Raw genomic sequence first — 16,605 nt, 5'->3', positions numbered from 1 at the left:
TTGCATTCATAGCCAGGACACAAACAGAACAAGCCTAAATAACTCACTAAAATCTTTAAAATCTACTTACTACAAAGCACAGAGGAAGGCTACATGAATTTCCAAGAAGCAGATATCGTAAGTCTGGTTCCCAAAATATTTCTGCATGAAAATGTCCATAGAGCCACTAATTTTACCCTCTACGTCCTCAGAAATATTTTTATTCTATCTCATGCATCCTCACCCTTGCCATCCTAAACATGGACAGAGGAACCACAAAAATCAGGATCTAGCAAGTGCCCTGTCTCTTGTTTTGGGGCTTGCACCTCCATGTTTCTTTTCATGGGGAGAGAAAATAAAGTGGCATTCTGTTCAGTTTAACCCAAGTGGAATGTTGGCAAGGCACCATGGTGACTTGACTTCTACTTCAGCACTTTAAATGAAGTCTGGTGCCTTGTTTTCAGATGAGCAGGGAGAACAGTGAACAAACTGAAAGTTTCCAGCAATGGGCAATCACCTACCCAGTAGCTTACTGTAGGTGTTAATGCTGCAAAACTCTTCTTGTAGCATTCCCTCCTGTGCCACATCTGAGCAAGAAGTAAATGTCCCAGGTGCAGGTGTGCTACAGAAGCCCACAAAAGTTTGGGGACAGATGGACATGGTGCAGATTCTGGACTGGCATGAAAGCTACATGTGGAGGGGCCCAGAGCTGAACTCTATATAGTTTCCAGCTGTTAACTTTTCTGATTAGTTCATTATCTTTTGCTGATGATAACATATCCTGGAAGATACACTAATCACCTGTGCAGAAGTTTACCAAAACATAATTAAAACCTCAAGGATGAACCTCTTAATCTGGAAGTATGTCTTACCTGTTAGGATGCCATTCTTTTCCAAGGGCTCTTGCCAGCTGACCTTCAAAGATGTGTCTAGGATCTCACTGAAGCTGAGGTGCCCCACTGGACCAGGAACTAGCCAAACAAAGAATCCCACCAGCCAGAAAATTACAATAGAACAACAATTCTATGAATTCTTCAAAAAGGTAAGCTAATGTCCCTGACTTTCCAGAGGAACACATTTAAACCGTCTTTAGGATTGGATGAAAGTTTAACTGCAGTAATCATCAGGGTCTTCAGAGAGTTATTGCAGTTTCAGCAATGAAAAGCTAGACCTTGCAACTGAGGCAACAACGCAGATTTCCGCAATGGAAGAGGGTGCTTAACATATGTTGCCTAGTGTGTAAGGGGAGGGTGGACCCATAGTTTAACATACAGGAATCCAAGAGCTGTGCCTTGCCCAGCTCAAAAGGGAAAGGCCGTACCGTCCTCATGGGTGCGCACCAGCTGTGGTGGGCTGCGAGGGCCATCGCCGGGTGTGGTGAAACACAGCACTGATGTGAAATATTCTGTGAATTTCTTGAGACCTGAGATATAACCAACATGGATATTGTCTTGGAAGTTAGGTCGCACTGTCACCACAGTCATATCTTCTTCTTGTATTGGTTCCCAGGCAATCAGCTGAAAGAAAATGAATATAATCATGTTTTGATCAGATTAATCTGGGTAAGTATGTTGCATGAATGCATCAAATGAATAATTGAACCTGCCAGTGAAAAATTAAATCAGAAACAAAATTTATTTAGGAAGTGGCAAAGAATGGCAAACAGCGCTACTTAATTAAGTGAAAACTAAGAAGGGTAGAATTAGAACATTGTTTCTTCCTTAAGTTTAAACAATTCTGAGATCTTATATGGGGATGTTACTTTATTTTCCACACAATCAGTCCATAATATAAGGTGTTCTTGTAGAAAGACATACTTAGTAAAGGTGATGCAGGAAGGTTTCCTGCAGAGAGGTAGGTCTGTCATCCTTCACTGGTTTTCTCAATTCAGTGGTGGCCTATGGATTGATCTATCTATCTATCTTCTGTCTGTCTGTCTATCTAAACATTGGTATCCCAACTAGCATGCATATTATTCTAGTTAGCAGAGCTACTGAAAGAACCATTCATTAATGAGCACTGGAGATGCTTGCTATTTTTCTGCTATTTATTTATTCATTAAAAATATTTCTATGCCAACACAATCAAAAGAATAAAAGAATATAAGGCAAAACAAGTCCCATATGAGAACACAAAGAACATAAAAAGATGGCAACAACACATCAGGTGAAGGCTCTCCAAAACTGCTTGGCCTTTAAGAACTTTTTAAAATCCAGCATAGATGGAGCTAATCTGATCTCTACAGGAAGGCTGATCCACAATGTTTCATGGTAGCAGAAAAGCAGCACCTTCTTGCCTCAACCTCCCAAAGCTCCTGAAAATATGGATTTGCAGCACTTTCTCCCTGATAGATCTAATAGGTAGGTCAAAGTTGTTTGGAGAAGGTATCCATGTGCAAACACATTAAGAGCTTTATAGGTCAAAACCAGTACCTTAAATTTGGACCTGGCAATCAACTGATCATCAATGCAGGGTCTGCAAAACTGGTACTTTGCAATTTGGGTGTTTTCTTTCCTCTTGTAGGTTGAGCAAATATTGGATATGGTGGTCATTTTTCTAGCTTATCTCCCCTGCACACTTAAGTGGAACATAGACTTGCTTCATGCATACAGAATCTGGTACAGTGGATTAAAAGAGCAAATTCTGTACGCCTTGGAAAATAGAGTTCTGAAGAGGATTGTGTATGCGTGTGCATGTGTTTTAAAGAAAAGAAAAGCATCATGTTGTTCTTTGTCTTTAAACTGTCCCCTTCAACCAGTTGTTACAACAAATGCTCAAATAAAACTGTCAGTGAAACTAACTCGCTTATTGTCTATGCCCAGATTTATCCCTAAAGACACAAAAATTACAGAATCAGGGAAAATAAAGTTAGAAAGATGTAATTTATTCTTAAATTTACATTCTCTAACCCGGCTTGCTATTTTATCATTGCAACTTGAGATACAAGCGCAAGTGCATTGATCTTAACAGGCTTACTACGTATGCTTTTAATTAACTGTGCATGCAATAGATGTTGCTTTCCATATGCTGACAGTATTTTTGTTGTCTTGAGCCAACAATACATTAGATCCCAGAATCTTGGAATAACTGAAATCTTGAAGTTAGCTGCTATGTGGGTAACTGCTGTGGGATATAGGCCTCATCCACACACTCTCCTTGCCCTGGCACTGAGATGAAAGGCTAACAATTTGTTGAGGACATATCCTTGCCACAAAGCTTCCATTTTGGTACCAGCCTGCTGCTCATACTGTACAGAGCCACGGAGATGGCCTTGAAGAGAATATTCAGAAGCCTTTATAGAAACAACAAGGGAAGAAGCTTTCCTTAAGCCCTAAGAAAGGAGATAGTGTTAGGAAGAGACTTGGGCTGGGTCCTCCCTGAGGTATAAGAAGGAAAGAAGATAAAACATAAGTAGACTTGCAAGATTCTGTTATTATAGCCTATCTCTATAAAGTATAGTTCTAGTCTTCCCATGGTGTTGCTTTCCTGATCTGGTCCTCTTTAGAGGGCTGACACAGAATCAAAGTGATCAGGCAGGAAAGAGATGTTTTCCATCAGAAAATGCAATACAACCCCTATATGAACATGTAATTCACATGGTGGAAGAGCCTGACGGAGATTGGTGGCCTGCAGGGCTCCAATTGTCCCACTGTAGGACTGTTCCCTCACACCTGGCTGCTGAGCTCTGTGTTTCCATGGCCATTTCTTCTTCAGCTGCCAGAGAGGCTAGAGTTTTCCTGGCAAACAAACTTTTCTTTTCTTCTATTTTTTAGACTCAGGTAGGAATTGCAACCTTCTAGAAGGTATTCCACGAGGTAGCTATTTCTATCAGGTGATTCCTGTCTACCTTGCACTCCTCTCCAGCCTGCCTGCCTCTTTGCCCTGCTAAATACTGAAACTTCACCTTCCCTGGTTTGCTCCCTTTGATGTACCTGCCCTTACCTCTATGCTGTACCCCAATAGCAGCAGCAGAAATACATGGGTACCATGATGAGGAGGCAAGGAAGAGAGCAACATCCAAGTACCACCAAAGGATAAGACAGGTCCTGAAGAGCCAACTCGATGGGAAGAACATGATCCACACCATCGACATGTATGCCCTGCTAGTCATCAGATACCCTGCTGGTATAGTGAGCTGGCCAAAGGAGGACATGGAGGCTGCCGACATGAAGACCCGGAAGCTCCTCACAATGTACAGAGGCTTCCACCCCAAGTCCAACACCCAGAGACTGTACACCAGGTGGAAAGAGGGAGGGCGGATTCTGGTGAGTGTCAAAGCCAGTGTCCTGGATGAGACCCAGAGCATCCAGGAGTTCATCAGTAAGAAGGCACCTAAAGATGTGCTGTTGAGAGAATGCCTGAGGCAGCAGGAAACATGGAAGGAAGATCAAGCAGAGGAAGTGCCATGGCAAGACAAGACCCTGCATGGGATGTACCATCGACAGATAGCTGAGGTGGCTGACATTGGGAAATCCTACCAATGGCTGGAAAGGGCTGGACTAAAAGACAGCACTGAGGCACTGATCGTAGCAGCACAAGAACAGGCAGTAAGCACCAGATCCATAGAAGCAGGGTTCTACCACACTAGACAGGACCTGAGGTGCAGACTCTGCAGAGAGGCCTCAGAGACAGTCCAACACGTAGTGGCAGGGTGTAAGATGCAGGCAGGAACAGCATACACTGAACGGCACAACCAAGTAGCTGGCATCGTGTACAGGAACATCTGCACAGTGTATGGGCTAGACCCTCCCAAGTCTAGATGGGAGATTCCACAGAAGGTTGTGGAGAATGACAGGGCTAAGATCCTGTGGGACTTCTAGATCCAGACAGACAGGCAGGTACTGGCCAATCAACTGGACATCGTGGTAGTAGACAAGGAACAGGAGGCAGCAGTGGTGATAGATGTAGTGGTGCCAAGTGACAGCAACATCAGAAAGAAGGAGTACGAGAATCTGGAGAAGTACCAGGGCGTGAAGGAGGAACTAGACAGGATGTGGAAAGTGAAGGCCAAAGTGGTTCCAGTGGTGGTAGGGCCACTTGGGGTAGGGGCACCCCCAAGCTGGGAGGGTGGCTCCAACAGATCCCAGGAACAACTTCAGAGCCCTCTGTCCAGAAGAGTGCAGTGCTAGGAACAGCTAAGTTACTGTGCAGAACCCTCAACCTCCCAGGCCTCTGGTAGAGGACCCAAGGCTGCGGGAGACACATACCACCCATAGGGGTGAGAAGGGAATTTTTAGCTTTTTATATTATTCTTTAGGCTTTAATGTATTTTCTATGCTTTTGATTGACTGTACCCCACCCTCCTGATGCTGGTCTTTGACTGTAATAAAGATTTGATGGTTGATGATATTCAAGAATGGAATATTAGAAGCTGGACAGTAATTATACCAAACTGTGAGCTTTAAATTTAGTTTCTTTACTGCAGGCCTGACTGCAACTTCCTTCAAGGCAATAGGCACTATGACATCCCTCAAAGAAGGATAACTGCTGAAGAATCAGAATCCCTGCTGATATAAGTTTGGCAGGGTGAAAGAGAGGCATTTCTATGACTCTTTACTTCCTCCTCTGAGGAAGGAAAAACATCCAACTCTGTGAGGTACGTTGAAGACCTCAGAGAACTTTGAAACTACTGGATTCACACAAGCCCACCTACACCTACTGCTCTTCCTACAACTTTTCTTGGTCCTTTCTTAGATAGGAGCTTCACTAATATGCAAAGGATCTGACACTGAAAGCTTAGCACTTAGCAGGAAGGGGGCTTAATTTGCCCCTCTAATATTGGAGCTCTGTCTCTGTCTTCCATGGGATGTCTAAAAAGTCCTATAGCTGCTGGGTCCCGCAGCCTCTGGAACACACTCCAGAAGTAACTGAGTTTCAGATCATTGCTTATTGGAGTTCATCAATCCTTATTTTGTTTTTTGGAAGAGCATCATAAATGATAAAGAAACCAGAGTATTCTCTTCTTGGATATGCAGCTTGGAAGAAAATGATTTTTTTAAAAAAAATCAGTCATTTTGTCCATAAAGTAGGCATAAAGGAAGATATCTTTCAAATGAATGAAGGACTGCCAAGCATAGGACAAGACAGACAGCTATGTCTTCGATGGCTGTTTATGACGACTACTAGAAGAAGCTTTCAAAAAAAGCTGGAGAGTGGTTAGGTAGATGGCTGGCCCACAAAGATGTTTTATTGCAAGTTGCTTAAATATCAATTATGGAAAAAATAGTTGAGTTTTAATAAGTATATGTACTTATCCTTCCAAAATAATATCCCACACAGGCTGTCCGATTAACTGATGCCGATAACAATGCATAATCAACTACTTTGTGATGGTATTACATGCAAGAATGTTTGGGTGCTTAATTAGCAGAGTGCAAGATAGCCTATAGCAAGTTAATTAGATACTAATTAGGCCTCCAAAATACTAATCAAAAATACTAAGTGGCATTTAATAAGTATGTTAAGTATCCTTCTTAACGTTGGTTATCTCATTTGGCAGCAATTAAATTTTCAAACTCCTCTGGAGTAGATTAAGAAGCAAGTTTTAATTATTTAAATTCAATTTAATTAATGCAAATCTGAATTAATTACAATTCAGAATTAAGCACACAAGTCAAGTCTTCCATACAAGTATTATCTTTTTGTAAATATATTTTAACAGATAAGCTTGAAGCCATGAAAACAGATTTTTTAATTAAAGAACTAAGAATGGTCTTATTTTAAAGGAGCTGATGATCAAATAACTGTAAACTAAGAGGATTCTCTAGATTCATACGCAGTGAGAGTTTAAGTACCATTAGTTGTATTCTGTCTATTACCTTAGACAAGGATCTTCCTCAAGAAAAGCAGTGACAAAAAACCTTTCATTATGAAAATCAAGTTGCCATTTCATTTTGGAGCACATGGGTGCACTAGCTTCCCATGATATATACAGTAGAGTAGTAGCCACGAAGACACTTAGTTCGTATGAGAGATTCCCACTTAACCCTGCTAAGGAGGAATCATATACTTAAACTGGCCTTTTATAGCTAGCTCTGGGGTGATAGAAAAAAGATCAGAAGCAAAGACATATTTTACCAGACCTACTGACTTCTCTGTGGTTGCTTGGAGGGTGGAAAGTTGGATCTGCTTATTGTTATGGTTCACATATTACTGTTCAAGGAGAAGAAGGGTCAGATTCTGTAGCATTTGTAAATTACACTGTGTCTAGTAGGGCAGGAAGATCCCATTGGATGAAATTTACAGGCAAGACAAAGATCGTTAGTTGACCCAGGAACAACTCTGTGCCATGATTAATGCTGCTAAAACAGTTAATGAAAAGAAACCAGAAAGCTTTGTAACTCTATTGATGCCCATCAAGAAGTATGGGCAGAAAACAGCAGGAGGGCCTGGCCCTTCTTAATGGGAGACAATAGGCTATATAGCTTCCAGGTAATGAGAGAATGATGGCTATAGATCCTGTTAGCAGTTGGGGGCAAGAGGAAGCATGAGAACTCTGGTGCAGAAACCTGAACTTTCTCATCTTAATTCTGTCTCACTTAGTCTTCCTGGAACAAAAGTAACTATCTACTTCCTAGTCTCAAAACTATAGTCCATGTCTCCATTTACTTCCACATAGACTTTCATTCTGAAACTTTCAACATGTCTACCTAATTTCATAAGCAGCCGGGAAGTTTTTTTGGGTTAGCCCAGCCTTCCCCAAGCTCATGTTCCAGATGTGTTGGAATTGCAACTCCCAGAACGTCTACCCAGCAGTCCCAACCCATGTGGTGGGTGTCCAGTTAGGAAGCAGGACTTGTCACAGCTGTTGGCTATAGCTCTAAATGCCTTAAAAGTAAATGGCCCTTGCCCCTTCCTTGAAGTGCCTCTTACCTTGTAGCCCTGGTTGATGCCGTTGACAAACTGGGGGCTAGGAGGGTTCCAGGTAAAACGAATGGTGGTGGAATTGGTGGCCTCGGCCTGTACATTACCCGGAGACACAGTGGGAACTGTGAAAGGAGAAATTGAAAGGAAGCATCTCAGCATCACCTGTGAGGTTGTGCACCCCCATCTCCCATTTTATGTTCATCAGCTTTAAACTCAGAATCAAGACTATGAGAGCAAAACATGACTGAGATATAAAGGGATTCGCCCACTGCCTTCTGTATTCTGAACCTTCAGCATGCTAGGTTCCTGCCTTTTTAAGCCCATTACAACTCCCTTCTAAGGTTTCATGGCTTTGGAACCACAGTGGAGGAAAATGAATGTAGGACTTTCTGTCTCCCCCCATATGACTTTGTGCACAACTTACCACCCTGGAGAGTCCATTCTGTAACTTTGGCGCTGTAGACACCCAATCCAGCACTATTGTAGGCAGCCACTTCAATCTCATAGTTGGTCCAAATGATCAGGTCCTCAAGCAGCAGATTATTGACATCCGCATTGGTAATGTTCCTGAACTGGTAGCCAACTGGCAGACCAGCCAGACAAAATCTTGGAAAAGGACAATAGGGAAAGGATCATGGCCGAATCAATCATATCATCAGTAGGAACAGCTAAGCCCAGTGGACACCCACTGCTTTTCCAATTTTGCACCCATCAGTAAAGGATTAGAAAAGCTTCCGCGGATGATGTAGCCACCCACATGTTAATATCTACCTACCTAATGATGTATCCCTTGAGAATGCCATTCTGGTGGTTTTCTGGTGGTGGCTGCCACTGGATCATGATTGACTGGTTTGTGCGGCCACTGGCAATGACATTTTGTGGGGGTGCTGTGGGGGGTTCCTCAGGAAGGGACAACCTAATGTAGGAGACAAACGTAACAGGCATGCTTCAAAGCTGGCTCAGAGTTTGGCTTGATACTCATACCTGGGTTAGCTAATCCTTATTGAACAAAGCCAATCTCAGCCATATCATGGCATGTCCTAAATACTGTCTTGTGCATGCATGAGCCATATTAAAATGGTGCAGACCTTTGCTCACATAAACACTCTTTAACCCCATCTTGATATAAAGAGAGCAATTATCAGGTTGTGCCAAGCTCTGTGTCCATATCACACAACGTTGGGATGTACTATTGATAATAACCCAAGTCTTGCTGTCTTGCCATGTCACGTGACTGTGCTCCCCCTTCTGCACCATCATTAAACAGTAGTGATAAGAGGTTCCCTGGTGCAGCCACCAGTATCTCTATACATAAAGGTGAGCCAGGACAATGCTCACCTACAGATATTGTGTCTGGCTACAAAACAAAGCCTAGCAGAGATACATCAAAACATTTCCAGCTCTATCCCCTTTTCCATTCCTATCAGCAAGTGAATACACCTGCAGCTGCCCGTGTAAGATATGGGCACCTCACCTCTCAGTGTCCTTGCTGAACTGGCCTTTGCCCACATCATTAACAGCACACAGGCGGAACTGGTACGAGCGGGCAGGAACTAATCCTCTCACCAGCACTGAATTTACTTCAGGATCCACACTGGCCATAAGAATTGTCCAGGGAGCATCTGGAAAGCAGAGAGAGAGAGAGAGGGAGAGAGAGAGGGAGAATAATGTAAGGAGTAATCCTGGCGAAAGTTATTTAGGAAGAATTAGGGTAATGCAGAGAACCAGTCTGGTGTAGTGGTTAAGGCACCAGGCTAGAAACAGGGAGACTGTGAGTTCTAGTCCTGCCTTAGGTACAAAGCCAGCTGGGTGACCCTGGGCCAGCCACTCTCTCTCATCCCTAGGAAGGAGGCAATGGCAAACCACTTCTGAAAAACCTTGCCAAGAAAGCTGCAGGGACTTGTCCAGGCAGTCTCTGAGAATTGGACATGATTGAACGGATTAAAAAAAAAAAGGTGGGGGGGGAATACAGTGGCTGCCACACATCTTTAAAAGAACAATTGTTCACATCTGGTCCCTCTGCAGGTTCTTTTATGTAGGGGGCCCCATGGACCAAATTTTGTCCAGAATGATCCAGTACTTGCAGAGCAAATTCCAAGCCCACCAGTCTGGCCTCCCGGTTATAAAGTATCCCATTCATTTAAAAGCCAGGGTCCAGTTCTGCTCCTGGCTGCATCCTAAAGATCACTGTTATAGGAAGATGCTGTGCAAGTTTGAACAGGGAAGAAGTAACAGCCTCAGGGTTTTGCCAGAGGTAAAGAAAATCAGCCTCTTCCACACAAGGTAGCCCCATACTTCTGGGTAAGCTTAGCAGCAGCAATGGGCACAAGCAATATTCTTAGACTATGATGAAGTCTTGAGAACATACAACCCCTTAAAAGAAGAAGCCACAAACTGTAAGTGAGAAAAGCTTTTACAGCCTAGGCAAGAGGTCCTCCAGGAAGTTAGGACTCCCAAAGCGCCCCTTTTGTCACACTCCCACCCAGGCTTTCTCCCATCACTTTTGAGAAGGGATGGTCCAGTTCTGCCAGCCACAGGACCACAGGCAAGTTGTACCTGGCACGTCTGCATGGCAGGAAGGTAGTGCAATGCCTTACTATTTTCGGAGACCTCGAGGATGTAACGCAGCAGTGGGCTGTTTCCGTCAAAGGGCTTGGTCCATGTCAGGTTGATGGCACGTTTTTCTACAGCGCTTAGCCTGGCAACGGGGTTTTCTGGTGCATGTGGGAGCTGCCTGATGAAGATAATGGTGGAAGAACCTATTTTAGAAACTGCCATAACAGAGAGCCAGGAAAGTAGAGGGCCATTCATTGGGAAGGAGAAGTCATTAGAAAGAGGCTTCCAAGCCACCATGCTATAAGGCTAGACTGGCTACCTCTGCTGGCGTTTCCAGAGGAGCCAGGAGCAAACACCCAGCTTAATCACAGTGTTAATTCAGTGGGTCAGAGGTTTCCTGAGAAACAGCAGGGAGCACAAAGGGTCCCAGAGATATTTAGAGACTGTTGACTTTTCCAGCCAGCATGCTGTGTCATTTCTATGGCAGCAATTATCAGGATTTTCAGATAGGAATGGACTATATTCATTCACATGTGTCAGGTGCTATTGATATTCAGGTCTGCAGTGTGGAAGTTGCTTCAGTGCAGTGTGCTACCACACTGCAGACATGCATATGAATAATAGAGAGTATGATTAGGCAATGAATAATACAGACTATGATTCAGTAAGAAAGACACAGGTGGCAGCGTTACGTCCCTGTGTGTGCAAATGTCTACAGCAGATTGTACCACATTACAATTACTCTTATGCTGCTGGACTAACATGTGAAAGACATCTGACTGCATATCAGTTCATGGCATGAGAAATTTGGGACTTGAGTCTAGGTGTTGCAGAATGGCTCATAAGGAAGTAAACATTATGGTGATTTCAAGAGGTCAGAAAAGAATGCTATCTGCACTTGACTATGGTACTGTATGCTACTCTTGCAAAATTAACATCAAAATGAATCGATTGCCCTGGAATACTTTTGGTCATCTCTTCTGGCAGCCTCACTCACACCGTAGCCAGTTTCTGGTTCATCCAAGCATCAGAATCTGTTGGTTCCTCATTTTTAGGACAGGCATACACCACTTTCATTGCCTGAGAGCTGCTCTTGGCTTCTGAGTGGCATGTCTGGGGCCACATTCCAAAAAGTAGTGATTTCATCTACATTTAAAAGTAGTTAAATACACTTAATATGATCCCTCTCAGTGTTGTATATAATAGTTCTCTACCTCTATCATACTAAAATTAGGTAACTTTGGGTGGTCTCTGGTGGCTATACCAAAGACTTTTGGGGAACACGTACAGCTCTGGAATCTCAGATTCTGTACCTGTGCTGTAGAAGGATAGCCTTACCGGACTCGCAGGTGGGCACTGTAAGAGTCATTGCCTCCAGCAGATACCACCCGACACGTGTAGGTGCCAATGTCCCCTGACCAGGTCTGAGCAATGTGCAAAGTGCCTGTGCTATCCAGACGCATGCGTGACACATTCTCTATGTTCACAGTTGTGCCATCCTTCTCCCACATATACCTAAGGAAAAAGAAATAGGGCATGGTGATAAAGGTTCCTCCCCTGCCAACTATTCCTTGTCTATCCAGATTGCTATTGGAATCTGTGAGTCCTGATACCCTAGGTCAGGTCCCAAAGAATGTGACTGCAACTATTTAATTCTCTGGAACATTTCTTGTCTAAGCTATTTTCTAGAGTACTCCAGCTTCTTCTGCAGGTGGTGGACTGCTCATCTAGTATAGATACTCTAGTACTAGTATGTGACATAAACTTGCCCACCCCCGACCCACCATGGATGTTTATGCATACTAAGAGATAACCAACATGCATTCTTGCAGGGTAACATATTGTTCACAAATGGGTTTACATATTTGTTTAACATTAATTTGTTGAATAAACCACAATTGGTTGAGTTCACACCTTGCTCTAAGCTATAACCTTATTAGCTGGGTTTACATCATGCTAAAACAAAACCATATTTTGGCTTAATATGAAGTGTGAACTCAGGTAGACTTAGCAGCCGGGCCAATGCCCTCTGGATTGAAGATTTTTCTAAAAAGGTTCACCGTGATGATCTTCCTTCACCCAACAGTGGAACACAACAATTTGTCTCAGCAAACAACACTAAGCTAAGCACCAGGTGGCAATATAGGTCTGTGAATTTGCATGCATGTATTTTGCATTATGTTTCTCGGTAGATGTTCTTAAAGACGTGGCTAGAAGATTCCTTGCTTTGTCATAGTGCAATTCTCCAAAATTAATCTTAGAAAAGTGTTTTAGAAAAATGAAGCCCTGATTGTTCTCAGACTGCAGAAATGGCTAGAGAGTGTTCCCTTTCAAAGGGGCTAATGTGTATGAAGGAAGGTGCACTGGCTAGGTGAGCTGAGGTCAATAAACTATTCCTTTCTAGCAAGAGAAATCCAAGCAAATACATTATTAGCCTAGTTTATATGCTCCTGAGCAAAACACTGAGAGTACCTACTGGAATTTAGCATTGCTTCTAAGCTGAATATTTCTTTTCCTTACAAAGAAGTTTGGAAACTTAAGGTATGAGGACATTTATCTGTTGTTGTTGTTTTGAATCCTCAACTAGTATTCTAAAAGTAGATAGTTCTCACTTGGCACTCATTTCTTTCCTCACTTTTCCTTCATCTTAACACAAATGAGAAATGGTCACCTACCGAACTATAACATTGGGGTCATGTGTTACTCCACAAGTCATAGAAGCCTTAGTGCCTTTGATGACACTCTGATCCTGAGGTGGGTTGGTGATGCGAGTCCGGGCTGCCAACACAAAGAGTCAGAAGACACGTGAACATAGTCAGAACACAAATCGAAATGGGGTAGGGCAAGAGACACGGTTCCTGTAACAAATCGGGACTCAGCACCTGGAGTGCTGAGTTCTGGTAATACCAGCGTACTTCCTGTAAGATTAGGAGGAGGAGGCCCCAAAGCCAGATCTGTTATGTCATAATTGCCCTGACTGAACAGAAACAAACAAAAACCCAAACCTGGTTGTTTCTGAATTCATAAAACGAAAGGGGCCTTATTTCAGTCTGTTGCTGCAGCTACTCCTCCCCTCAGAGTGTTCTACATATATCATCTGGTGCAACCCAAGCTTTGGCGAAACCAGGAATGCAAATATCATGTACTGAAGCTCTAAATTTAAATTGCTAGAACAAGAGAAAACACCCCTCTTGCTACCATCACACTGGACCCTTGGTTCCAACCAAGCAGTATCCCTCCCTCCCTACATACATACAAGGTGGCCCTGTTCACACAACACACCTAACTGGACCCAATGAGGAGTTTCCATGTTTTGTGCAAGCAGCTAAACCTAGTGAAGGAGAGGGCAGAGGGAGTTAGCTAACTCTTGTCAGTCAGCAGTACTGAGAATATAGATGAAGGAGCTACCCGTTTCTGTCCAGCTGCTAAAAAAGATGGTTTTAGAGCAGCCCTGGAAGAAAAAGCCTTTTCTAGGCACCCTGTCTTGGAGGATGTTTTTGTTTTTTGCTACCCAGCCTTTGGACAAATAGTGGGTAAACAAGGGGCAGAAAGGGAAGTGACTCTGTCCATGAAGGTGTTGGCTCGGTTCAGATCACAGTTGATTTTTAGGGGTTTTTTTCCCCCTCCAGTGGCATGGAGACATGTTAGGAAGTGACAGCTTCCCAGCCTCCTTAATGGCAACTGGAAGGAAAATGAAAATGGCCACTTCTTATCTGACTCCTTGGTAACTGTGTGCTATCATCACAGAAGGGGGAGGTCAATTGCCTGATGAAGCAGCTAACTTGAGGTTTAATCCAGCCAGTCTGAAATCCCCATCACTTAAGTGTTATCACAAAGGATGCGTCTTCGTTGATGTGAGCTTTGCGCTTGCCTACAGTATACACTGAGGGGAGGAATAAGCAAGTGTCCCAGATATTTTGCTTTCCAGTTATTCTGACTGAGGCTGATGGGAGCTGAAGTTCAAAATGTTTGGCAGATGCAAGATTAACTACCCTGATCTACAAAAGAGAATGTGGAGAAGGTTAATACAGGATGGGTTTTTATATGGTAATTCACCACGTGAGCAAGTCTAAATTCGTATTTCATACAGGGAGTTATAATCAGAGCAAGAGGCAGAATAAGAACAGACAGACAGACAAACAAAATAGATAGATTCCCAGAGCACATTGTTCCATTTAAGGCCAGCAGGGGGAACTGATTCACCTCAACCAGGAGTGAGGTAGACCTAATGACAACTGCTTTATTAGACAAACTGGTTTTGAAAGGTGATGGATATGCTCTCAAAAACAATTAGACACTCACAATCCACATGGGCTGCTGAATTTAAGATGGTACCACTTCTGTGCTTTGCTGCATTACAGATTAACAGGAAAATAGTGTTGATGGTTCCCATGACGTGACATGGTGGGACCAAGCTCATCATTTGATTTCTTAAGACATGCTGCATTTATAGGATTGCATCAATATGCCATTAAGAAATTGGCCTGAGAGGCAAACCACACATGACATCTTTGCATCAGGGATCATTCCTGGGCCAGTTGCTTACCAATCAAGTGAAGGCGAAGGTGGGCAACTCTGCTATACCAGGACACTGTCTCCCCTCACCCCACCGCCACTGAAAACTGTGGTGAGCAAAGCAGTGATTATTTTTATGTTATTCAACACCAACAAGGAAAATAGGGCTTTGGGTCACCCTCTCTTGTCGGCAAGATCCTTTTGTCTTCTTTTGGAGGAGATTTTTAACTTCAAAAGTGCGCTAAGCCTATGGGAGGCTTAGCCCTTCAGTTTGCCTTCATTTCCTGTAAAAATAATTGGGAAATAATTCTGGAGTTGGGTGGTGTGCCATAAAATTTGGCAATGTAATGTTGAGGACTCTGGGAGATTAAAAACAAAACAAAATGTGGGGTGGGATGCTTGGAGGCTCCCAAGAGAAAGAAGTGGGAAGCTAATAAGAAGGCAAAGGGGAGAATTTTACCCCAGACAATAAGCTCTGCAGATGCTTCATCAACTCCACGTGAGTTGGTAGCCAGGCAAGTATAGCTGCCAGCATCTGAGATCCGTGCAGGGCTGATGAGGAGGCTCCCTGACTCCAGCAATGTGAAACGAGGAAGCTGTATTGAGCCACTGGCCAGGATCCGTTCACCTGTAGGAGAAAAAGGGAGAGTTTATTGCATGGTGACAATAATTGATGTTGCCAATGGATTTTGCCAAGTCATCAGTTCTGATCTCAGCTCCACCCTAGAGATCTGTAAACCTGGTAGCACACCCAGTCACAAAGAAAATGATTGGCAGATTTGTCAAAGGTTTCTTCTTCCTATGTATGCATGAACTTCAACCTGCCTATGGTTTATGGATTCAAGGGGCCCAAGAGAGGAAATGTCAGTTCTATAGCACATTGTAAACATATGGATTTGGCTTCTCACACAACTTGGAGTGCAGATTTGCATGACAAGGCTAAGAAGCATCAACTTTTCCTGTGCAGCTAAGGGAAGTATAATAAAGTTCAGGAAAGTTTGAGTTGCCTAGAAGCACAGAGATGGATTTTGTGTCAGTAGGAAGTCTTCTCATCCTTTATAGGGAGGGACAACTTTCTGATGTTGCTGTCTCTTCAGATATTTTGGACTACAATTCCCATAACCATTACACAATTGGTCAAGTGGGCTAGAGCTATTGTAAACATCTGGGAATGATGGGTTGCCTGCTTCTTACAATGTTCTTTCAGGCTGCTCGTTGATCATTTACTCATTTCCATGCCTCAAATACTGTCAGATTAAATCTTTCTTCTTCACTTAATCCCACCCCATCGGCAGACAGTGAATATGAATATGGGTCATAGATGGCTAATTCATTTGTAGCTTAACTCTAGTTCTTCCTGTGGTTTGAAATATAATCTCCACATCTCCCTTACTCTCAATTCTGTTTCTTTTTCCTCTTATCCCAAAGGCATCTTATTATGTAGGACTAGTATTTCTGAAATACACTCTCTGATCTAAAGCGATATGCTCCAAGTAGGATTAAATATTTGGCTGTAGATACAGAAGATAGTATTCCACAGTGTAGGGGATCAAATGTATCTTGTAAGGACCATAACTAGATGGAAATCAATAATTTTAAAAGACACAAAGGTGTTCTAGGTTCAATGAGGCTATGAACACACGAAGTTGTTAAGACAATCCACTCCACAGGTCATTCCAGCCCACTTTC

At 43.1% G+C, this 16,605-nt stretch overlaps 1 protein-coding gene across 2 annotated transcripts in view; it reads right to left on the bottom strand.

Annotated features, from left to right (window-relative positions):
• SDK2 (sidekick cell adhesion molecule 2) overlaps positions 1-16,605 on the bottom strand; it is a 377,040-nt gene that overhangs the window by 48,369 nt on the left and 312,066 nt on the right. For both annotated transcript variants that reach the window (XM_063293433.1, XM_063293434.1), the window contains exons 11-20: positions 15,377-15,544; positions 13,077-13,179; positions 11,740-11,916; positions 10,443-10,579; positions 9,320-9,467; positions 8,621-8,761; positions 8,270-8,451; positions 7,852-7,967; positions 1,301-1,496; positions 852-950 (exon numbers count right to left, since the gene is read on the bottom strand). In XM_063293433.1, coding sequence (XP_063149503.1) covers positions 852-950; positions 1,301-1,496; positions 7,852-7,967; positions 8,270-8,451; positions 8,621-8,761; positions 9,320-9,467; positions 10,443-10,579; positions 11,740-11,916; positions 13,077-13,179; positions 15,377-15,544 — 1,467 coding nt within the window. The remainder of the gene's footprint in view (positions 1-851; positions 951-1,300; positions 1,497-7,851; positions 7,968-8,269; positions 8,452-8,620; positions 8,762-9,319; positions 9,468-10,442; positions 10,580-11,739; positions 11,917-13,076; positions 13,180-15,376; positions 15,545-16,605) is intronic.

This window comes from Candoia aspera, chromosome 2 (genome assembly GCF_035149785.1).
Source record: "Candoia aspera isolate rCanAsp1 chromosome 2, rCanAsp1.hap2, whole genome shotgun sequence".
Taxonomy (NCBI): domain Eukaryota; kingdom Metazoa; phylum Chordata; class Lepidosauria; order Squamata; family Boidae; genus Candoia; species Candoia aspera.
The sequence above is the reverse complement of the archived record's forward strand: the minus strand, read 5'-3'. Positions and strand labels throughout refer to the sequence as shown.